The 18,143-nt window shown below is 40.3% G+C and overlaps 1 protein-coding gene across 1 annotated transcript in view; it reads left to right on the top strand.

Moving 5' to 3' along the window:
- LOC306978107 (uncharacterized protein) overlaps nt 1–5,651 on the top strand; it is a 91,335-nt gene extending 85,684 nt beyond the window's left edge. Inside the window, exons 8-9 of the mRNA XM_079576583.1 lie at nt 659–858; nt 4,497–5,651. Coding sequence (XP_079432709.1) covers nt 659–858; nt 4,497–5,574 — 1,278 coding nt within the window. The 3' untranslated portion in view covers nt 5,575–5,651. The remainder of the gene's footprint in view (nt 1–658; nt 859–4,496) is intronic.
- The last annotated feature ends 12,492 nt before the right edge of the window (nt 5,652–18,143 follow it).

The following is an 18,143-nucleotide window of genomic DNA, read 5'->3' as shown; positions in this document are numbered from 1 at the left end:
TCTTGACTGGAGCTTATAGCCTCACATTGTTGCCATGTTGCCATTGCTTTTCAAACTTTTTCTTCATCCCACTTCTGTCACTTTTTTGTTGTGTTATAGTCACATTTTTGTTGTCCTTTTGTCACTCTTTTGCTGCTCTTTATTCAGTTTATTTGTTGCATTTTGTTGCTTACTTTTGTCACTTTTTGTGGCTTTTTTGTTGTGTTTTCATCATATTTTTGTAACTCTTTTGCTGCTTTTTCATCACTTTTCTATTGTGTTTTTGTCATGTTTTTGTTGGTATTTTGTGGCATTTCCATCACATTTTTCTATGTCTTTTTTTGCTTTTTTGTCACTTTTTCATTGTTTTTTTTGTTGCGTTTTCATCACATTTGTCTTATTTTTGTCGCCGTTTTCAAGAAGCTTTTAGATTTGGATAAAGACAAACTGGAGACAAGGTGATCTGTTCAGGTGGGGTTAAGAGGTTTAATCTTAGTATTTTGCAAAATACCAATACAGAGATTTGTATATGTACACATTCAAATAATACAAAAATATTAGAAATACTAATGGGAAAATATGTGCAAAAGGTTGGGGAGCTAAAGGCAATGTGGTGCAATGTGAAGAAGAAGAATGACATGAATGACGTTCTATTTATCCCTGTTTACTTTACCCCCAGACCATGCAGTTCCAGGGCCGTCTGAAATTCCTTCACGGACAGAAGAAGAAGTCGGCGTCCGGGGCTCTGCTGCCTCCACAGCTTGGTCTGTTCTGCGTCGCGGTGCCGCTCCTGCTGCCCTCCATCACCGAGATGAAGATGAAGAACATGCTGCTGAGGGGCAAGGCGAAAGGAGGGGGCTTCTCTGCACTGGAGAACGGGTAAGAAATGTAACCCCATGTACGGTTATTGAGGAAGCTGCTGGCACGAGCATCAGCCACACGTGATCATTCTCATGTGCACATTTCCCTAATTGCAGAATAGATAAGACGTCTTGATACAATAAGAAGTGCGCTGCGTGAGCAAATGAAGTCTCCTCCCGTAACTTTTCCTTCACTCTGCCGAAAGGTGCGAGTAATTCGCTGATTATTTTAATGGGCTTTTCTTGGCTAAAGGTTAAGTTGACAACACTGGTCCCTGCGACTGTAAAGCGGAGGCTGATGCAAACTGAAGTATTTAACACCTTTCCGTGGCCTCCAGTCGATAACACTGATGTGAGAGATACAAGTAAAGGGCAACAAAGGCCAATTATAATGTGGAAAAGCACAATGGTGGATGTCAGTGACTTGAATTACAGTGCTGTACAAAAGAGATGGAATGGTATTTACTGTGAGACCATTAAAGTGTATATGACACATTAGACACATAGGTAGCACAATTATATTTCAGATTTTCTAAAGTTTTACCCAGTTTTCTTTGTAGTTCCACTTCCTTATTGGACAATAGATATATAGACGGCATCTCTGGAATCGCCCATATATGGTAATTTTTTTAAACAGTTAAAGGGGAAAACAATTTGGAGAAAAATTTAAACTTTCTCTAATTATTCAAAAACTAGTTTTCTACTAAATAAAGATACAAAGACATGGGGAGGAGCAAAGTGGTTCAACATTCCATAAATAGCCTACATAAATAGCGGCGAATGTTAACATGGTGCTTCATGCTAGCATCGTGCTAATGCTAGCTACAATTGCCTTTTTTCCACTTCTACTGAACAATCTGCTGTCAATAAACATCCATATGGACCTGATTTAGACTTGACTTTATGTGTATGTGATAGATACGTTTATATTTCGCAAGGAAATGGCTAAGGCTAAAAAGAGTGAAAAATTGTGTTTCCCAAAAGATTCTATTTTCCCCCTCGGCGAGGCCACGCCCCCTTCTATGTCGAGATGCCGTCTGTATCTATGACAGGAAGTGACATAGATAGAGGTAAACAATTTTAAACTGTTGCCGTGCCGACCATGTTACGTCAATGGGAAATAAGTCAAACTGATATGGAACTTTACCTCTATCTATGTCACTTCCTGTCAGCAGCTTAAAAATTCAAATAAAAATCACTTTTCTGACCAACATTTTTTCATTAATTGGCTGCTATCCGTCTAAATAAGCAATATTTGTATTTATATATGCACTTTGAGTTTTTTTCCTGTTAAGATTTCAAGACAACACCCAAAGACAAAACAATTTGCACGACTACTTGTTAACACTACTATACTTTACATCGATAAACTACTAGACCTCACCCTTGTAATGTATGTCTCAGAAAACCTACGCTTTTTCTTTACATATTCAGCGTCCCCGACACCAAACCAATTTACCGGTTGGTTACCTGTGCCCAATTAAGAGCACATCCAAAGCCATGGCCTCATTAAGAACTTAAGGAGACTCAGAGGCCAGAGTTCACTGGACCCTCCCTCCATCTACAGCACACGGCGGTCATTAAGGCCTCGGCACGGAAGGTCGCTACGGGGAAAGTTGCCTGACAAATTTACCTGGAAGTTTAAAGATAGTTTACCTACATGTTTATGATTGGAGAGAGTTTCTATGGCAAGGCACACGGCTCAAATTAACTTATAAGACATTCAGATCACCAGGGAGGCTCCACATTTGTATGTAATTACCTCTTAACCCCCACCTGAACAGAGCACATTTTCTCCAGTTCGGCTTTGCCCAAATTGATAAGCGAAAAAACGGGGCACAAAGGCCACAAAAGAGGAACAAAAAACAGACAATGTGACAAAAGTGCCAAATTTAGACAAAAACTGGGATGAAAACACAATAAAAGAGCAACAAATATGTGCAATTCAAAAGTGACAAAATATGGCCTTACCTTGGTCTATAGCAGGGGTAGGCAAGTTTGCGTCGTGGAGGGCCAATTTTCATCATTGCCAAAACACCCCAGGGCCGAACCTCAACGTTGTAGCCTAAAGCAAAGAACTATTTTCTGCAAATGCAGTGGTTCCGAAGTGGCAGGGCTTTGGGACCCACCATTACCCTCGGATGACAAGCCAAGGACCCAAATAAAATTGTAATTCAATATATTGAAATAAAATATTGTATTTTCCACACAATTTTTTTGTTAAACAAGCAGTATATATCCCTTTAAGACTGAAATTATGATCAAAACAACCCAATAACATTCATTTTAACAGACGCAGTTAGTGTTTCCATGCAGTTTCAGATGGAAAATATTGAATAAAAGTTCCCTTTAGACTCGCGACCCACTGAAAATGGTTCCGTGACCCACTTTTGGGTCCCGACCCACCAGTAGACAATCACTATTTAACATTATATGACCAAGAAGGACGTTCTGAGAGGACATTTATTATTTTATATTATTATTTATTATTATTTGCATAATAATATTTCTCAAAATCATCTTGGGGGCCAGAGATTCTGTGTTGGAGGGCTGGATTTGGCCCCCGGGCCTGACGTTGCCTACCCCTGGTCTATAGGCTGATATAGGAAGAAGTTTTCCGCTCGGTTGAGGTGGGGGTTAAGAGGTCAAACTGAGAAATGTCACTGTGCGAAGACAATGCTACATAAAAAACACCAAAGACATTATAAGTGGCTTCATTGTGGTTCATGCAGCTGCTGTGTCCATTTCGAGCTTGAAAAGTACGTTACAGCCATGTTGTTCTGCCGAGATAAAAAAGCCTCTGACTGATGATGTGCAAATTACATCGGGAAATTCAAATGTCCCACTGTAGGCTTAACGTGCAACAGTTTCTGCACATTTTTGGTCTGGCACTGAGGCAGATGTTATTACCGTTAACTAAAATAAACAGCACGATGCAGTTTCTCTGTTTGGATCGTGTGGGCCGTTGCTCATCCATTCCCGTCCAAACCAGTATTTGTCACGAGCACCTGACCCAACAAATGCCCGGTCGACTTGTTGAAAGTCTTCCCCAGTCACACAGGGGCGTTTGAGGACAGCCGTAGAGTTATGAATCTGATTTTTGTGCAGATAATGAACATAAAATGTGTACAAACTTGACAAATCAGCAGAGAATTTGAAGGGCTGCATTTACCGGGGAAAGTGCAAATTCATCAAAACGCATTCATTATGCAACAAACAAAAAAATAAGTCAGGCAATTGTGAAATCTTTAACCCGCCCTAAACTGTTCATAAACTGTCCTTCATACCTTTGGTTCGTTATTGCCCCAATCTGTTCCCAATTTCCAGATAGGACAAGCCCAGGAAGAGATGAGTCACTTCTGGAAGTTGTGCTCAGAAATGAACCAAACCTAGATATTTGAGCTCTGAATCATCCTTCACCATGAGAATAACTTGATGTTTGTGATTTAGAAACCCACTCCATAAACATTAAACACAGTGTAATCCACTCAATTATGCTGCGGGCTCTCTCTTTTTGAAATTGTCTGTGATGGTGGGTCTCTCATTCTGCCCTGTCACCTCAGCGTTACAGGCTCTTTAAAAGGTTATGCTGTATTATAATCACTATTACTATTTAAATGTTATGTAATGTTTGTTCTTTGTTTCTCTGTTTTCTAGTGAGCGAGGGGAGCACCTCCGAAGACACCCATTCTCCGACGGCATGGGCGACATTTCCGACCCTCTGCTCCTGCCCTGCCCCACTCCGGGAGCCAACCAGCGCGGCCACCACACCCCCTGGACCCCCCTCTCCAAGGACAACGGCAAATACCGGGCCGACGGATACTACAGCCAGGAGGAGCCTCTCAACTACTGCAAATCCTCCATGGCTCATCAAAAAGGGGCGTGGCCTTTGAGATCTGCCGGAGCGATCAGGGGAGGCGGCGGCGGCAGCTACATCCCTCCGAATCGCTTAAAGGGCGGCCATTTTGGAAAACCTTACCGCTACTCTCCCAATTGCCATAACGGACGGGGCGGTGAGGTTTTCGTGTCCAAGTTGTACGGGAACGTCCAAATCCCCACCGATCCAGACGCGTACTGCGTGGATTTAGTGAAGAGCGAAAATGGTTACGGCGAATGCTACGACGGTCACATGATGCCCGAGATGCCGCCGATCAAAGTCGAGCACGATTCGGATTCGGAAAACGGCTGCGACATGTACGGCAGACCTTACGACGCCTACGACCGTCGCTACAGCAACAGCGGGATTTACGACCATAGCAACGTGCCGCTCAAATCGGAGGCCGATTATTACGATCCGCAATACTCGCCGTGCCAGAGGGGGAAAGCGGGCATCAGTCCGCCGTACAACCACAATAACAACTACCAGAACTATGCAGTAAACAACCGGCTGGCCAAGTGCAACAAAGAAATGTCCGATAGCCATTTCAGCCCGCACAGACTCGCCTATAATGACTCCCTATGCAGCAACCAGTCTGTTAACCTCATTGACAATCACACGTACCAATCTGCTCAGGACGCTCACAGCAAGCCGTACATGGACTACAACAACAAGCACAGCACCTACGAGTTCAAGGGCCACGGGCTGATTCACTCCATCAAGCGGGAGCCCATGGATTCGCCGCCCTGGTCCGAGAACGAGATGAGCACGTCGATGATGGCGGGGCATAGGAACGTCATGCCCTGCGTCATGAGCACGGGGCAACACAAGTCCTCCCCGTATGTCTACATGCCCTAAAACGTATAATTCAGGCGTGTTCACAAATGCAGTAAAAGTACCCTCTAACACAGAAACACGCTGATCAGGCGAAATATGGTGACCGTTGATAGGTGATAAGTGACCAGTGAGTCAGTAGGTTATAAATGATGTTTAAGGCTCAAATAGCACTTTTTCCAAAGGCTCAAAGTTGCAATTTAAGTCATTATTCATTCACTCTCTTCGCTTGGCATATTGATGGCTAGACATTTGGAGCAGCAGTTTAAGCATACTTTATTGTTCCTTTAGAGAAATTTGTACTGTGCATTTGAACAACTCCTCAGTGTCTTTATGTAACCATGTACGGGTAAATTGGAGCATTGAAAAGGAAACCCACCAAAACATGCAAACTCCACACAAGGAGAGCCATGTGGTTTGGGTATCTAACGCGAGACCTTCTTACTGTCAGCCTTTATGCCATAAAATCTCCAAAATTGCAGCTCTTTCTTCATCAAAAAGTAAGAATATTGCATCAGTTTGTAATGTAAGGGGGTCATAATGTTTTGCCTGATCAGCGTTTGTATGCATTATCGTGTCGTTATTGTCGTCTCACCAGCTTTATGTAAGACAATCAAGTCCGTCTCCTTCGCTTTTGAAGGAAGAGGTCCTTAATAAGGCTCAGGTTCTCGTGTTCGTGTCGTGACAATCAGAAATAATACAAGAGAAACCCTGTGGATACAGGAACTTGTTTTTACATTTTGTAGTTGTTTCCAAGCACTTTTTTTTTGGACTTTAGTGACAATGAGGCAAATTACGTTTAGAGACACTTTTTGTTTTTTTGTTACACGTGTTGTGCACACCTGGCTCATCGAAGAATTTGTTTTGAAAAAAATTTACTCGTTTGACAAATGTACACAGGAGGAGACGAAAAGCTACATTTACAGGACGGGCTCAAGCAATGATCAAGGAAGTTGTCAATTGTCAATTCTTCAAACAATAAAATGGTGCACTTGTCTTCTGCATTTTGCTCCACCCTCCACATTATGAAACTATTTATTATTAAAATTTTCCCATTTTCATGGTACCTAAATACAAAAAGAAATCCTTTAATCGAGTAGTGCCAAGATTAGATTAGAGCTTGATTATAATGTAATTCTTTAACTCCACAAAATGGCATTCTTCTCTTGATACAGCCTGGTCACCGCTCCTCCAAATGTACTTTTTAAGTTGTACGGAAAACATCAGACGTCGTGTCCACCATCAGTATTTTTGCACAGATGAGTTAAAAAAAAAAAAGCACCAAATTGACTCGGTAAAGGTGAAGCTTCTGTAGTTTCTAAGTTGCACTACTCAGCCCGGACACGCACAACTCTAGTGTCACTGTCTTTATATCTTTGTGTGTTCATTTCAACAACAATGTTTGCTGATTTGTATTTATTGTAAGGTGTATAATTTAAAACAACTACAGTTTGAAGGCTTTCTGTTACAATGAGGTAAATAAAAATGCTTTGTTTTTCCTTGCTATCTTTTTTGATAATTGTAAAAAAAAAAAAAGAGAGTCATGTTTGTCTCAAGGAGGCGGTAGCTGCAAGGTAGCGAACACAGTGTACATAAGCAGTGTCTTCCAATGTTTCTATGTGTTTTTTTGCAAATGGACTTATCTATTAAAACATTTCTTTACATGGAAATATCCCTGTGTCATGTTGTCTATTTACTACTTTGTAATAATCGCTAAACATGGCACGCGATATGAAAAGAAAGTACTCATTCAAGAAGAGCTACCAATAGATGTATAGCGCTGTAAAGGAAGTACTCGAGTATTGAGTATTAGAGTATTCCCTTTCCTTGCTCTCTGTCACTCTGCTGAATGGCTGTTTGGACAGCTCTGTTTAACCCGCTCTTTAATATTTCACATGATCCAAGTGTGGCTTCCTCCGTCAGATTTGTGCCTGTATTAATTATAAACCCTCTTCAGAAGCGGATGCAGCCGTTCACAGCGGCAAATGATGAATGTGCTGTAAAGTCGTTGTGACAGCTCCTTCTCACGAGACGAAACCTGAGCCCAGTCTCTGACCAGGACTGGAGCCAAGAGCGGGACTGCACCACACTGAGGCAGGCACATGCAGAACAAGAGGGTACGGATCAGGGTATTGCTATAAGGCAGAATATTTAAAGTTTTTTCTGAACTTAAAGCTGCCTGTGACACCGGGCTCATTAGCTTTTTCTCAAAAGGATCAAATTGTAGAAGTTTATTTTCTCGTAAGCACAAGTGCTGACTAAATACATAAATAAATCATCATTATTTTACAAAAAGTGAAGTGGCAGAAGTTGAGGGTCCTTTCCGTAAGTTATAGCCTGCTTGACTTATTGGTCTTAGGTAACTGTGTAACATTTTGGATTATACTGTTCCCAGCAAAACAAAACATGCTCCCATTAAGCAGCCGAGACACAGAATTTTTTTGGAGTGGGTAGCCTACTCAAAGAATGGATTTGGACGAGGACATGACCAATCCAAATCTCATATTTAGCTGCCTTTAGTCAACATCTGCATGGAGACGAACTGGAGACAACCCACTCCCAGCAAAGTCAGGTCTGAAGTGAGGTGAGCCTGCACCGGGTTGGAGGCACAATACACTAGTGGAATCACGAAGAAGAAGCTAACAGGCTAACGGGAAAAGACAGTATTTACAGCCAAGTTGGAGTGAAAAAAATGTATCTCCATTGTGTAATTGGATGTACAATATCCCTCTCTCCCTTTGTCTTTTCTGTCACCTTAGTATTTACTCTCACGGACAATGAATAATTAAAAAAAAACGGAACATGCTACGACACCTGCAGTGACGCTTATGGCCTCTAGGGAAATGAGTTACTTAGTACTGCTTTAATTTTATCTCGGGAATGTATTGGGTGAAATGTTACACAGTGTGACTTTAAGGTAACTTTTCACTCACAAAACATCAAGCATTCATCTCCCTTTTCCAGGGGCGACATATGTGTTTCCCCTTAGATATGAATATTGTGTTATAGTCATTACATCGTTTTAGCAGCCTTTATTTATTGATTTATTGCAGTGCATATTGATGCCGTTGTGTTGTACCTTTAACCTCTTACCACCTGACATAACAGAGCACATTTTCTCCAGTTCGAATTTGTCCAAATCTAGCAGCTCCTTGAAATAACAACTAAAATGAGACATGAATGATGAAAAACATGTGACAAAAAAGCAACATAAACACGACAAAAAAAGCACAATTGTAGAACTGTGTAGCTTTCAGACGAGGCGTTCCACTGGCCTATAGGCTGTAACTTCCTGTCAAGAAGCTTTAAGATTTGGGTAAAGTTAAATTGGAGAAATGCGCTTAAAGAGCTTAAACTCTGAACATATACTAACTTTCAATCTAAGGACAACATTTCTAGAAAACCTATAGCCCATAGTACATGATGATATTCAAATTAGTGGAAGCATAAACCACAAGCATTACAGTTGCTGCTGTTACCAGTTGTTGTCATTGCCATCTCTACAAAACAAGACATAAGTAAACCAGGGAAGTCGAGACACTGAGCTGTTGGTCAGAGGGGGGGCCCTAAGATAGGGTAGCTGGGTGAGGGCTTGTTGAGTGGGGGCAATCGCCAACTCACAGCTGGCCCATTCTACACTCTAACTTTTTAACGCACTACACTATACAGGGAAAAAAGGGAAAAAAAAACTGTAGTGGAGATGGGAATAACAGGGAAACAGCAGGACCAAAAGAGAATTACAATAGACTAAAATATGCCTGTCCCTACGCAAGTCAAACGCATGATAAAAATGTTAATTATTTTGAATTTAATAATTAGAAACAACACTAGATTGATATTGGAACCAATATCAGAAAGAACTACAGTGTAGGCTATACCTGTGATTAATCTCAAATTAAGTAAGATTAATGACATAGTAATTCTTTTTAGACGTCCTACCAAGTGTTCTGTTTCTTTTGGTTCATTCCACAAACATCCGTAACAAATGCACAAAGCGGCTGTGTTATGTATTTAAACACTCTTCATGGCAAATTTTGTGTGAAGCTTAAAACTGATGATTGTATCGTTAAAAATCTGTTTAGCTCAGGAAGAACTTGTAACAAAAGTCAATGAGATCTAGACTTAATAATTGATTATGTTATCTAAATGTACATTGAATTGAACATGGGGTAGGCACTTATAAGCTTTTTGCTTCAACCTACTCCATTTTAAGCATCCACACTGTATGAATTTTGGAAGATTATTCATATATTTATTTATTGACCTTTATTTAACCAGGATAGTCCCACTGAGATTAAGAATCTCTTTTTCAGGGGAGTCCTGGCCCCAGAGGGGTAACTATTGTACATTTTTTAGATAGATAAAATGAATGTAAAATGACTCAAATAAATGTGTGCACTTAAAACAAATCACTGCATTACACTTTAAGCAAAACACACAAATCGCCTGATATATTAGAAATTGCGCAGGTCAGCCTCATACCCACTTGACTCATGGTGTGTGGCCTGTGCTCAGCGCCCTGTGGCCTTTCTCTGATTGGTTGATCATCCTCATGTCTGTAATCCCTTGAGGTTGTGTTTGTTGTGTTACTGCTGAGTATTAGAGAGTAATAGGATCATTCGGCTTTAGATTCATGGGACGATGTGATGTGGGAATCCAGTGCAAGTGTGTCAGCAATATGAAAGATGAAGAATAGTCAGAGTAGAGCTGACAATGAGAACTTTATGGGCTGTGCATAGGAGCAATTAAAGGTCTGCGGGTTCCAGTTACAGTTCGTAGTACAAGAGAGGATTAAGTCAGAGCTGAATCATGTTGGTCTGTTGCCAGTGTTTTGGATAGACACCTGTTTCAGAGCCACACACTGTACCAGGACCTGCTGCTTCCTCTTCTTTAGCTCATTAAGGCCTTACTTCCCCATGGTTTTACCAGCACAGAGGAACAGCACACTCAGGGGGAAGAACCAGGAAGTCAATGAGATCTGTTACTGACAGGATTAAGCTAATTAGTTGGCACCAAATCACAGACACAAACTGATGAAGGCTGCCCAAAGTAAAAAAAAAAAAAAAAAGCGACAATAAAAATGTGCATCAGTAGATTTTGATTGCAGGACTAAGGCACACAGATAAGGAAATGGGTGAAACATGTTAATTGATATCCAAAAGATAAAGACAAATCATTGCAAAGCTTTCTGCTGTTTTCTAATGTACCTAAATATGCTTGTATAGTGCGTCTATGTTATCATATACATATCATATACAACGCTGCAAATCAATATCCCAGTCAATTGGATACAATCGGGTTTACAGGTGGATTTGTTCAAAAAAAGGCAAGGAGATGAAGCCACGCTAAATCTCTACAATGCAACGTAAATCTTAAAAATATGAAGGTAGATTCAGAACCAGTTGTTGCAATGCGTGACATTACTTACTACATCATGTAGGGGGATCCGGGGACCGTCCCTCTTCTAAAAATGACCATTGTTCCCTGTATTTTGGTTTAATTTAACCTGATGATTATACTCCCTGCTGGTATTAAGACAAATACTTGTGGCAAATCTATGCATTTAGTCCTAAGGTAGCCTTTACAAATTGGTGATAAAACGGTAAGCTTCTTTGTCAATGGCGTCGGACACGTAGCACTGCTTCACTGAGTGTTGTGTTGAGCAGGGGCGGACACGTTTCTTGACTGGAGAGCAACAGTGTAACGCCTTTGCAACAGTGTAACGCCTCATTTGAAAGCTAAGACTTACAAATGTGATTGCAACTTTTTGTCACGTTGTCGCTGTGTTTTTGTTTTGTTGTTGCTTTTTCATTACTCTTTTTGTGGCCTTTTTGCATCTTTTTGTCCAATTTTTGTCACTTTTTGTTGCTTTTTTCATCTCTTTGTCGTGTTTTTGTCATGTTTTTGTAACTTTTTTGTTGTGTTTTCGTCACCGTTTCGTTGCGTTTTTGTCATGTTTTTGTGTCTTTTTCATTGCTTTGTTGTTGTGTTTTCGTCTCTTTTTTTTCATGTTTTTGTTGCTTTTAATTGCTTTTTTCTTTGCTTTGTTGTCTTGTTTATGCGTGTATGCGTGTGTCGGTATTTTGAAGAAGAAGATCTTTATTTTTCTAGCGCCTTTCACAGACATAGTCACAAAGCGCTTTACATGAGACAATTGTACATTCACTCCATACTCGGTGGTTAAGCTACGTTTGTAGCTTCAGTTCCCTCTGGGGGAGACTGACAGACGAGCTGTCGTGACTGCACACGTCTGTTCCAATGGTCCCTCTGACCACCACCATATATTCACACACACATCATTCATCCTGGCCTATTGTACATGTTTTTAGTACGGAGTACCCAGAGGAAACCTACGCAGACACAGAGAGAACATGCAAACTCCACACAGAAAGGCCCCGTCCAGTAGGGAATTGAACCCTGGACCTTCTAGCTCTGAAGCGAGAGTTAAGGCGGGGAGCAAGAGGTTAAGGAGAAAATTGAGAGACCTGACCGGTGGCCCTAAAGCCAGTGGCCCCTCTGCGCTCTTCCAGAATGGACATATGGCCACTGTCTGCCCATAGCGTGCAACGAGATTTGAACCTATAGATCCCAGAAAGTACTAGTAGTAGTAGACCCTAAACTAGAATATAAAAAACAGCACTAAATGAAGTAATTAACAAGACCCACTGGAGGAACCTGATGAATTTGACTAATGGAGTGCTTTTGTTACATGTAATAACGTTTCCTGAATATGCTCTTCAGGCCATCTGTACAATAAATCAGACAAGTCGTTCATGACCTGCATCTAAATAATGAATCACTTTGTTTGCCCCAATCAGTACAATAGAAAAGGGCACTGGTTTGGCAGGGACCGAGCGCCAACGCATGAATTAGACATGCGTGTATGTCTCTATAGTGAGCGTCTTCACATGTGAGTAGCGGCTAACTCAAGCAAACGCTGTCGATTCACACCCGCGGGACGAGTTAGCTCCTTCTCAATGTAGTTATCACCGACAATAAGCAAAGAGCATCACCGTAAATGTTTAATATTAAGTTATAGGCACGCGATTCCCCTCACGCCAACCCTGTGACGTGCAGGGAGGGGGTGAGAAAGGACTTTAACTTCAATGAAAAATGCATGTATTTTTTTGCATTAAGCATTTAAACCATTTGTGAAAAGATCAACAAGAGTAGAGTCGATTGTTAATGTGCATATGAGAGGTTTGCATTTCTAATACTCATTTGCCTGTGGTCAGTACTAATCATATTTTCCACCAGTGAAGTGGCCATTTTATCAAAAAATTAGAGGAAAGATTGCTTTTTTTTGTCTCTTCTAAAACATGAGTGACATCAGAAGAGGAAGGAGGAGGATACATCGATCGCTCATGGCCTGTTGGTACAGTATGGCTGCACACTCATGAATGCTTAGCCACATCATCTTCTCACTTCCAACAAAGAGGGGAAATAGTAAGCATTACAAAACAGATATATCAATAAAAACTATGTTAAAACTGTAAATATAGCCTGTGTTTTTTTGTGAAATAGAAAATCTAACCTGTATTAGTACATGTTATCCAATCCATATAATAAAATCATCCAATCCATATAATAAAATACCACCATTTATCTAAATGTTTTTGTTGGTGAAAAATACCTCTAAATGCATGCATATTTGCTAGGGCTGGGATGATATGTATCACAATACTCAGGGGCTGATTCGCTACATATTGTGATACAGTAAGTAATTAAGGTTAAATTTCCCTACATGGACAGTAAAGTCCATGTAGGGAAATTTGTTCTCTGCATTTGACCCATCCTTCCATGTCGATGGGGCAACTCATCAGGAGCAGTGGGCGACCACAGTGCGGCTCCAAGGGGCCCATCTCCAGATATGGAGCCAAGTCAGAATAACCTGCCGGAGGATAAACCTATTGAGCCTGTTTTTGGTTGATGGGGGAAACCAAAGTACCTGGAGGAAACTCATCCAGACACAGGGAGAGAAACATGCAGTTCCACACAGAAAGGCCTGCACGGTCTGGAAATGGAAACCGAAAACCTTAAAACGTCAAAAGAAAACGGTCATGTGTCCAAAGTTTATAAACAAAATGCCATTTGAGAGTGTTAGGATTGAAAAGTGCATTAACACATTGATGGAGAATTATAGAGTTAATTCAGCCATAGCACATTCCTTTCGAACTTTATCATATTGTACTGTCAAATGGGGAACAGTCAGGCGCCGACCTTCTACATGACTTGTGGCCTAGTCAACGTGGCACATTGTCTGAGAGGTAGACTGTTAGTGCCAACGTGTAACCGAGGCTATTTAGCTCTCTCCATGTGAAAGTATCCCCAGACTCTGAATGATCAATGCTCTGAACACTGTATTGACTGTTCAAAGGTCTCCAGGCCTGTAATACGGTAATAAGCTTCTTCCATGTAAGACATCGACTGTGTCCCGTCTCTCCATCCACTTCCCCTCCGGACTCCTTTAGTATTTCCCTAACACACATAATGTAACAAAGTGCTGTGCTATGAGCGGACTCGCCTCTCTCCAGCCCTGACTCGTAAAGTTGCTTGGAGCGGGACATCACCAGCTCGTCCTCCAGAAGTCTGTTTTTGTGTTCCCACTGCCACTGTGTGTGATCATTAAGAGTACGTTTGGTAGTGGACATTTATGTTTTGACAGTTCAGTTGCTCATTTTGCTCCTCAACAACCTACAATGTTCCTGAGTGTGACCTTTCTCAAAAATGTAATTAAAAGTAGCCTATAAATAACATTTTTGAATTACTCGGCATCATCCATATCAATTTAATCCTCAAAAACATTAAACTTGTGTCTAATAATAATGACAAGGGAGACGTTAGACTTTGTGACCGTTTTTGTTGCATGTGAATATCTAGCAATGAACCAAACATCTGCAAAACCAGTAAAACTATGGCGTCTTTACACATGACAGGGAAGCAACTTTAAAAGAGCAGTTATCTTTGGTGTTAACAATGAGCACATAAACTCCAATCCACTCCAGCAGACAAAGGCTCAGGGCTAAGCTGAGTGTTGATGCTTGTTGACAGCTGTATCTCGGAGGGAAGACCTCTATAATCCCGTACCATGCGATGTTGCGTGACTGTTCATACCCCTCTGCTCTCCATTTGCACCGTTTGGCCTAATTGGTCACACCCACCACTGCACGCCAATATGCACAAACCCATATACGGACCAGCGCGTGGCAGACACAACAAGCAATCCCCCGGCGAGAGAGGCAGAGGGTTTGAGAGGGACGTCCTGAAGGGGTCTCTCTTATGCATACATTATCATACATAAACACACAGACGAACGCAGGCAGAGCATATGGGCCACAGTCACGCGAGCCTCGCAACAACACGACTGCTTTACTATATGGATGCAATTAGATAATGAAGACGGCACAAAGAGAGCAACGCCTCGAGCCGCCGTCACTTTGCTTTATAAGTTTTCATTATTAACAATCATAATGACAGTATGAAACATGTATTGATCGAGTTTTTCTGTTGTATAGGAGTTATGTGGATTTCCTTCTCTTTATATTTCACATTTTGTAAGGGGAGACTCTACAGGCAATGTTCAATTACTGATTACATTTTTCTCCATAGATTTATTTGGGAAATTGTAATATAAAGAGCCATTTTCTCAATATTTTTGTCACATTGGTAGGACAATATTTCCATGTAAGTAGCATGGACAGACTTCAAACTTTCTTGGACTTAACCATATTTTTAAGGATTTTTCAGAGGTATTTTTTAACATCTAATACCTGATTTATTGAGTTTTAAATTTCCACTAAAAAAACATTATTTTAAAACTAAACAAGATATCCAAAATGTCTAAAAAGGAAAAACAGAAAATGTAGTAATTCATCAGATTTTGTTGCTGAAAATATAGGAAATTGAAGAAGGCGGAAGAAGGAGGAAGAAGAAGGAAGATTTCCACAAAAAAGCAACAGAAAAGCCACAGAAAAGCAACAAAAAAATCAATAAAAAAGCCACAAAAAACATGAAGAAAAATGCAAAAAAGTTACTATCACTTTTGTAGGTCTCAGCTTTCAACTGAGCCGTTACACTGGCCTATAGGCTGTAAGCTCCAGTTGAGAAGCTTCTAGATTTGGGTAAAACCAAACTGGAGAAAATGCGCTTGGTTCAGTGGTTAAATACAGAAATGAAATATGTCTGTTATAAATTCAGACCATTTTACCAATGTATAATTGTACTGTTTTGTATCTGTGCAAATGGAAATAAATTCTATTCTAAATTGATGTATTTGTAGCTTAAAGGAACAGGCCACCGTTTTTCCATACTGAGATATGTTCTTACCTGAGCTTAGACGAGTTGATGTCTGGTCTTTGTGTGTGTCCTCAGTCACGCAAAACGACCAAAGATGTTAGCATTTGGCCTCTCCCAATGTATTCCTATGGCTCCAAACAGGGGTGAAGTTGGAAGCGACCACGATCTTCCACGGGCACAAAGACCAGACAGCTCATGTAAGAACATATCTCAGTATGGAAGAACTGTGTGCCCTCAGTCACGCAAAAAGACCAAAGATGTTGTTAGCATTTGGCCTCTCCCAGCATATTCCTATGGCTCCAAACGGGTTGAAGTTAGAAGCGACCAAGCTCCTCCACAGGCACAAACAAAGACCAGACAGGAACGCATCAACTCGTCTAAGCTCAGGTAAGAACATATCTCAGTATGGAAAACGGTGGCCTGTTCCTTTAATACTATATAATATGGTGCTACAATCATCAACCAGTAGTGCTTGAATGATTAAAATTTACATTTCAAGGACCATCCAATTCTCCTCTTCAAACGGGCAAAGATGTGAAGTCCCATCAGGTGGCATAGAGTGGGCGGTGACATGTGCATTCCAGAATGCCGGTGTTAATGCACTAAATCAATCAGCAGCAGCTAAAAACAGTCACTGAAAAGCCATTTAAAAGGACTTGCACAAAATACTAAGAACATACCAAGACAAATCATTCTCCAAGTCATCCATCCAACTCTAGACCTTTATATTCCATCAAGGATTAAAAGGTCTGTCAGTTAAACATCGTGCAGTGTTACAAAGCAAAATAACCCTTGCTTGAATGCGCTGGTATTTAGGAGGAAGCTGCTGAAACGAGATGTTTTCAAGAGTAAAGGCTAAAGGCCACGTGCCACGGAAAAAAAAGGTTACCGAGTGCAGATCCAGTGATTCACTGAACAGATATTCAGGCCACAGCTGACCATGAATCACAAATGAAAGAGAATACACATCACATGTTTTTCATGCTCAAGTGGATGGAATTACAATAGTGCGTCAATTTGTACCTCAAAGAAATGTTTTTTACTGCTACTACAAAACAATGTCAGCTTAAAGGTGCTTTTACTTGAGAGAATGAGCTTATATCGAAGTACATGAGCTGCCATGTTTTAGTTTAAGATCTGAAAATATGATGGAGTGCAAGATAAAAATGCCTCCAACTCCTCCACTTAGCAGCACATAAACAGAGGCCCATTGAAAGCACTGTAGCTTATTTTCAATGAAAAGCTAAGCTAATTATTTTGAAAAATATCAGCTTAATACATTAATTAGGACTATTTTGATGAGGTCCTGCCTTAACCTCTTACCCCCCCACCTTAACCCAGCACTTTTTTTCCAGTTCAGCTTTACCCAAATCTAAAAGATTTACATTACATTACATTACATTTGATCTTCGGAACTGACCAAAACTTTTTTGTCACATTTTTCGCTTTTTTTCTTTACCATGTTTTTGACGTTTTTTGTTGCTTCTGTGCCACTTTTTTGTTGCGTTTTCATCAGTTTTAAGCCGTGTTTTTGTCACTTTTTTTTTATTGCATTATTGTTGCTTTTCCAGTGTGTTTTCATCTCTATATTAACACTTTTTTAAAGACGTTTTTTAGATTTGGGTAAAGCCAAACCGTTTCAGGTGGGGGTTACGAGGTTAAACTTCAATGCATCATTTTAATTAACATATTTAATAGTATTGTGGCATAAAGTAAATGAGATTTGGAAATTTTCTCTATGCACACTGAGTACCAAATTTCTTTGATCAAGAAGACTTTAAACCCACACAACTCAAATTAGAAGGATTTTAAAAGGTGCAAATTAGTGACAAGATTTTGAAATATGATCATCTATGTATTTATATATTTGCATATGTTTTGCCCTATACCTGATTCTTTTTATGTAGTGGGGAAAAAACTATTTTGCCCTTCAGTATATTGTAAAAGCAAACATTTGTAGTAAAAAACAACAACAAAAAACGTTGTGAGCTTTGCATGTTGCCATTTATAATGTGTTTTTTCCATCATTTGTTAACTAACAGCTAGTTGTTGATTACCTCACCATGACTGGATTGTTGTGAAACATGCTCATTAACTTGTTCCAGTGAATAATTGGGACGTTTCAAATGTGTTATTTTGTAAGTCAGGAATAAGTCTGAACATACCATTCTTACTTGTGAGTTCCTTCATTCATTGTTTGTATAGAGAAAATCAGGTATATAAGGCCATCAAGATTTGGAAATATCAGAATTTTTTCCACCACATTTCCCCCCTTTTACTTAAAATGCTTGCTCAGC

Source organism: Gobius niger, assembly GCF_951799975.1.
Source record: "Gobius niger genome assembly, chromosome: 18".
In the NCBI taxonomy this organism is placed as follows: Eukaryota; Metazoa; Chordata; class Actinopteri; order Gobiiformes; family Gobiidae; genus Gobius; species Gobius niger.
This window is presented reverse-complemented; position numbering and strand designations above follow the sequence as displayed.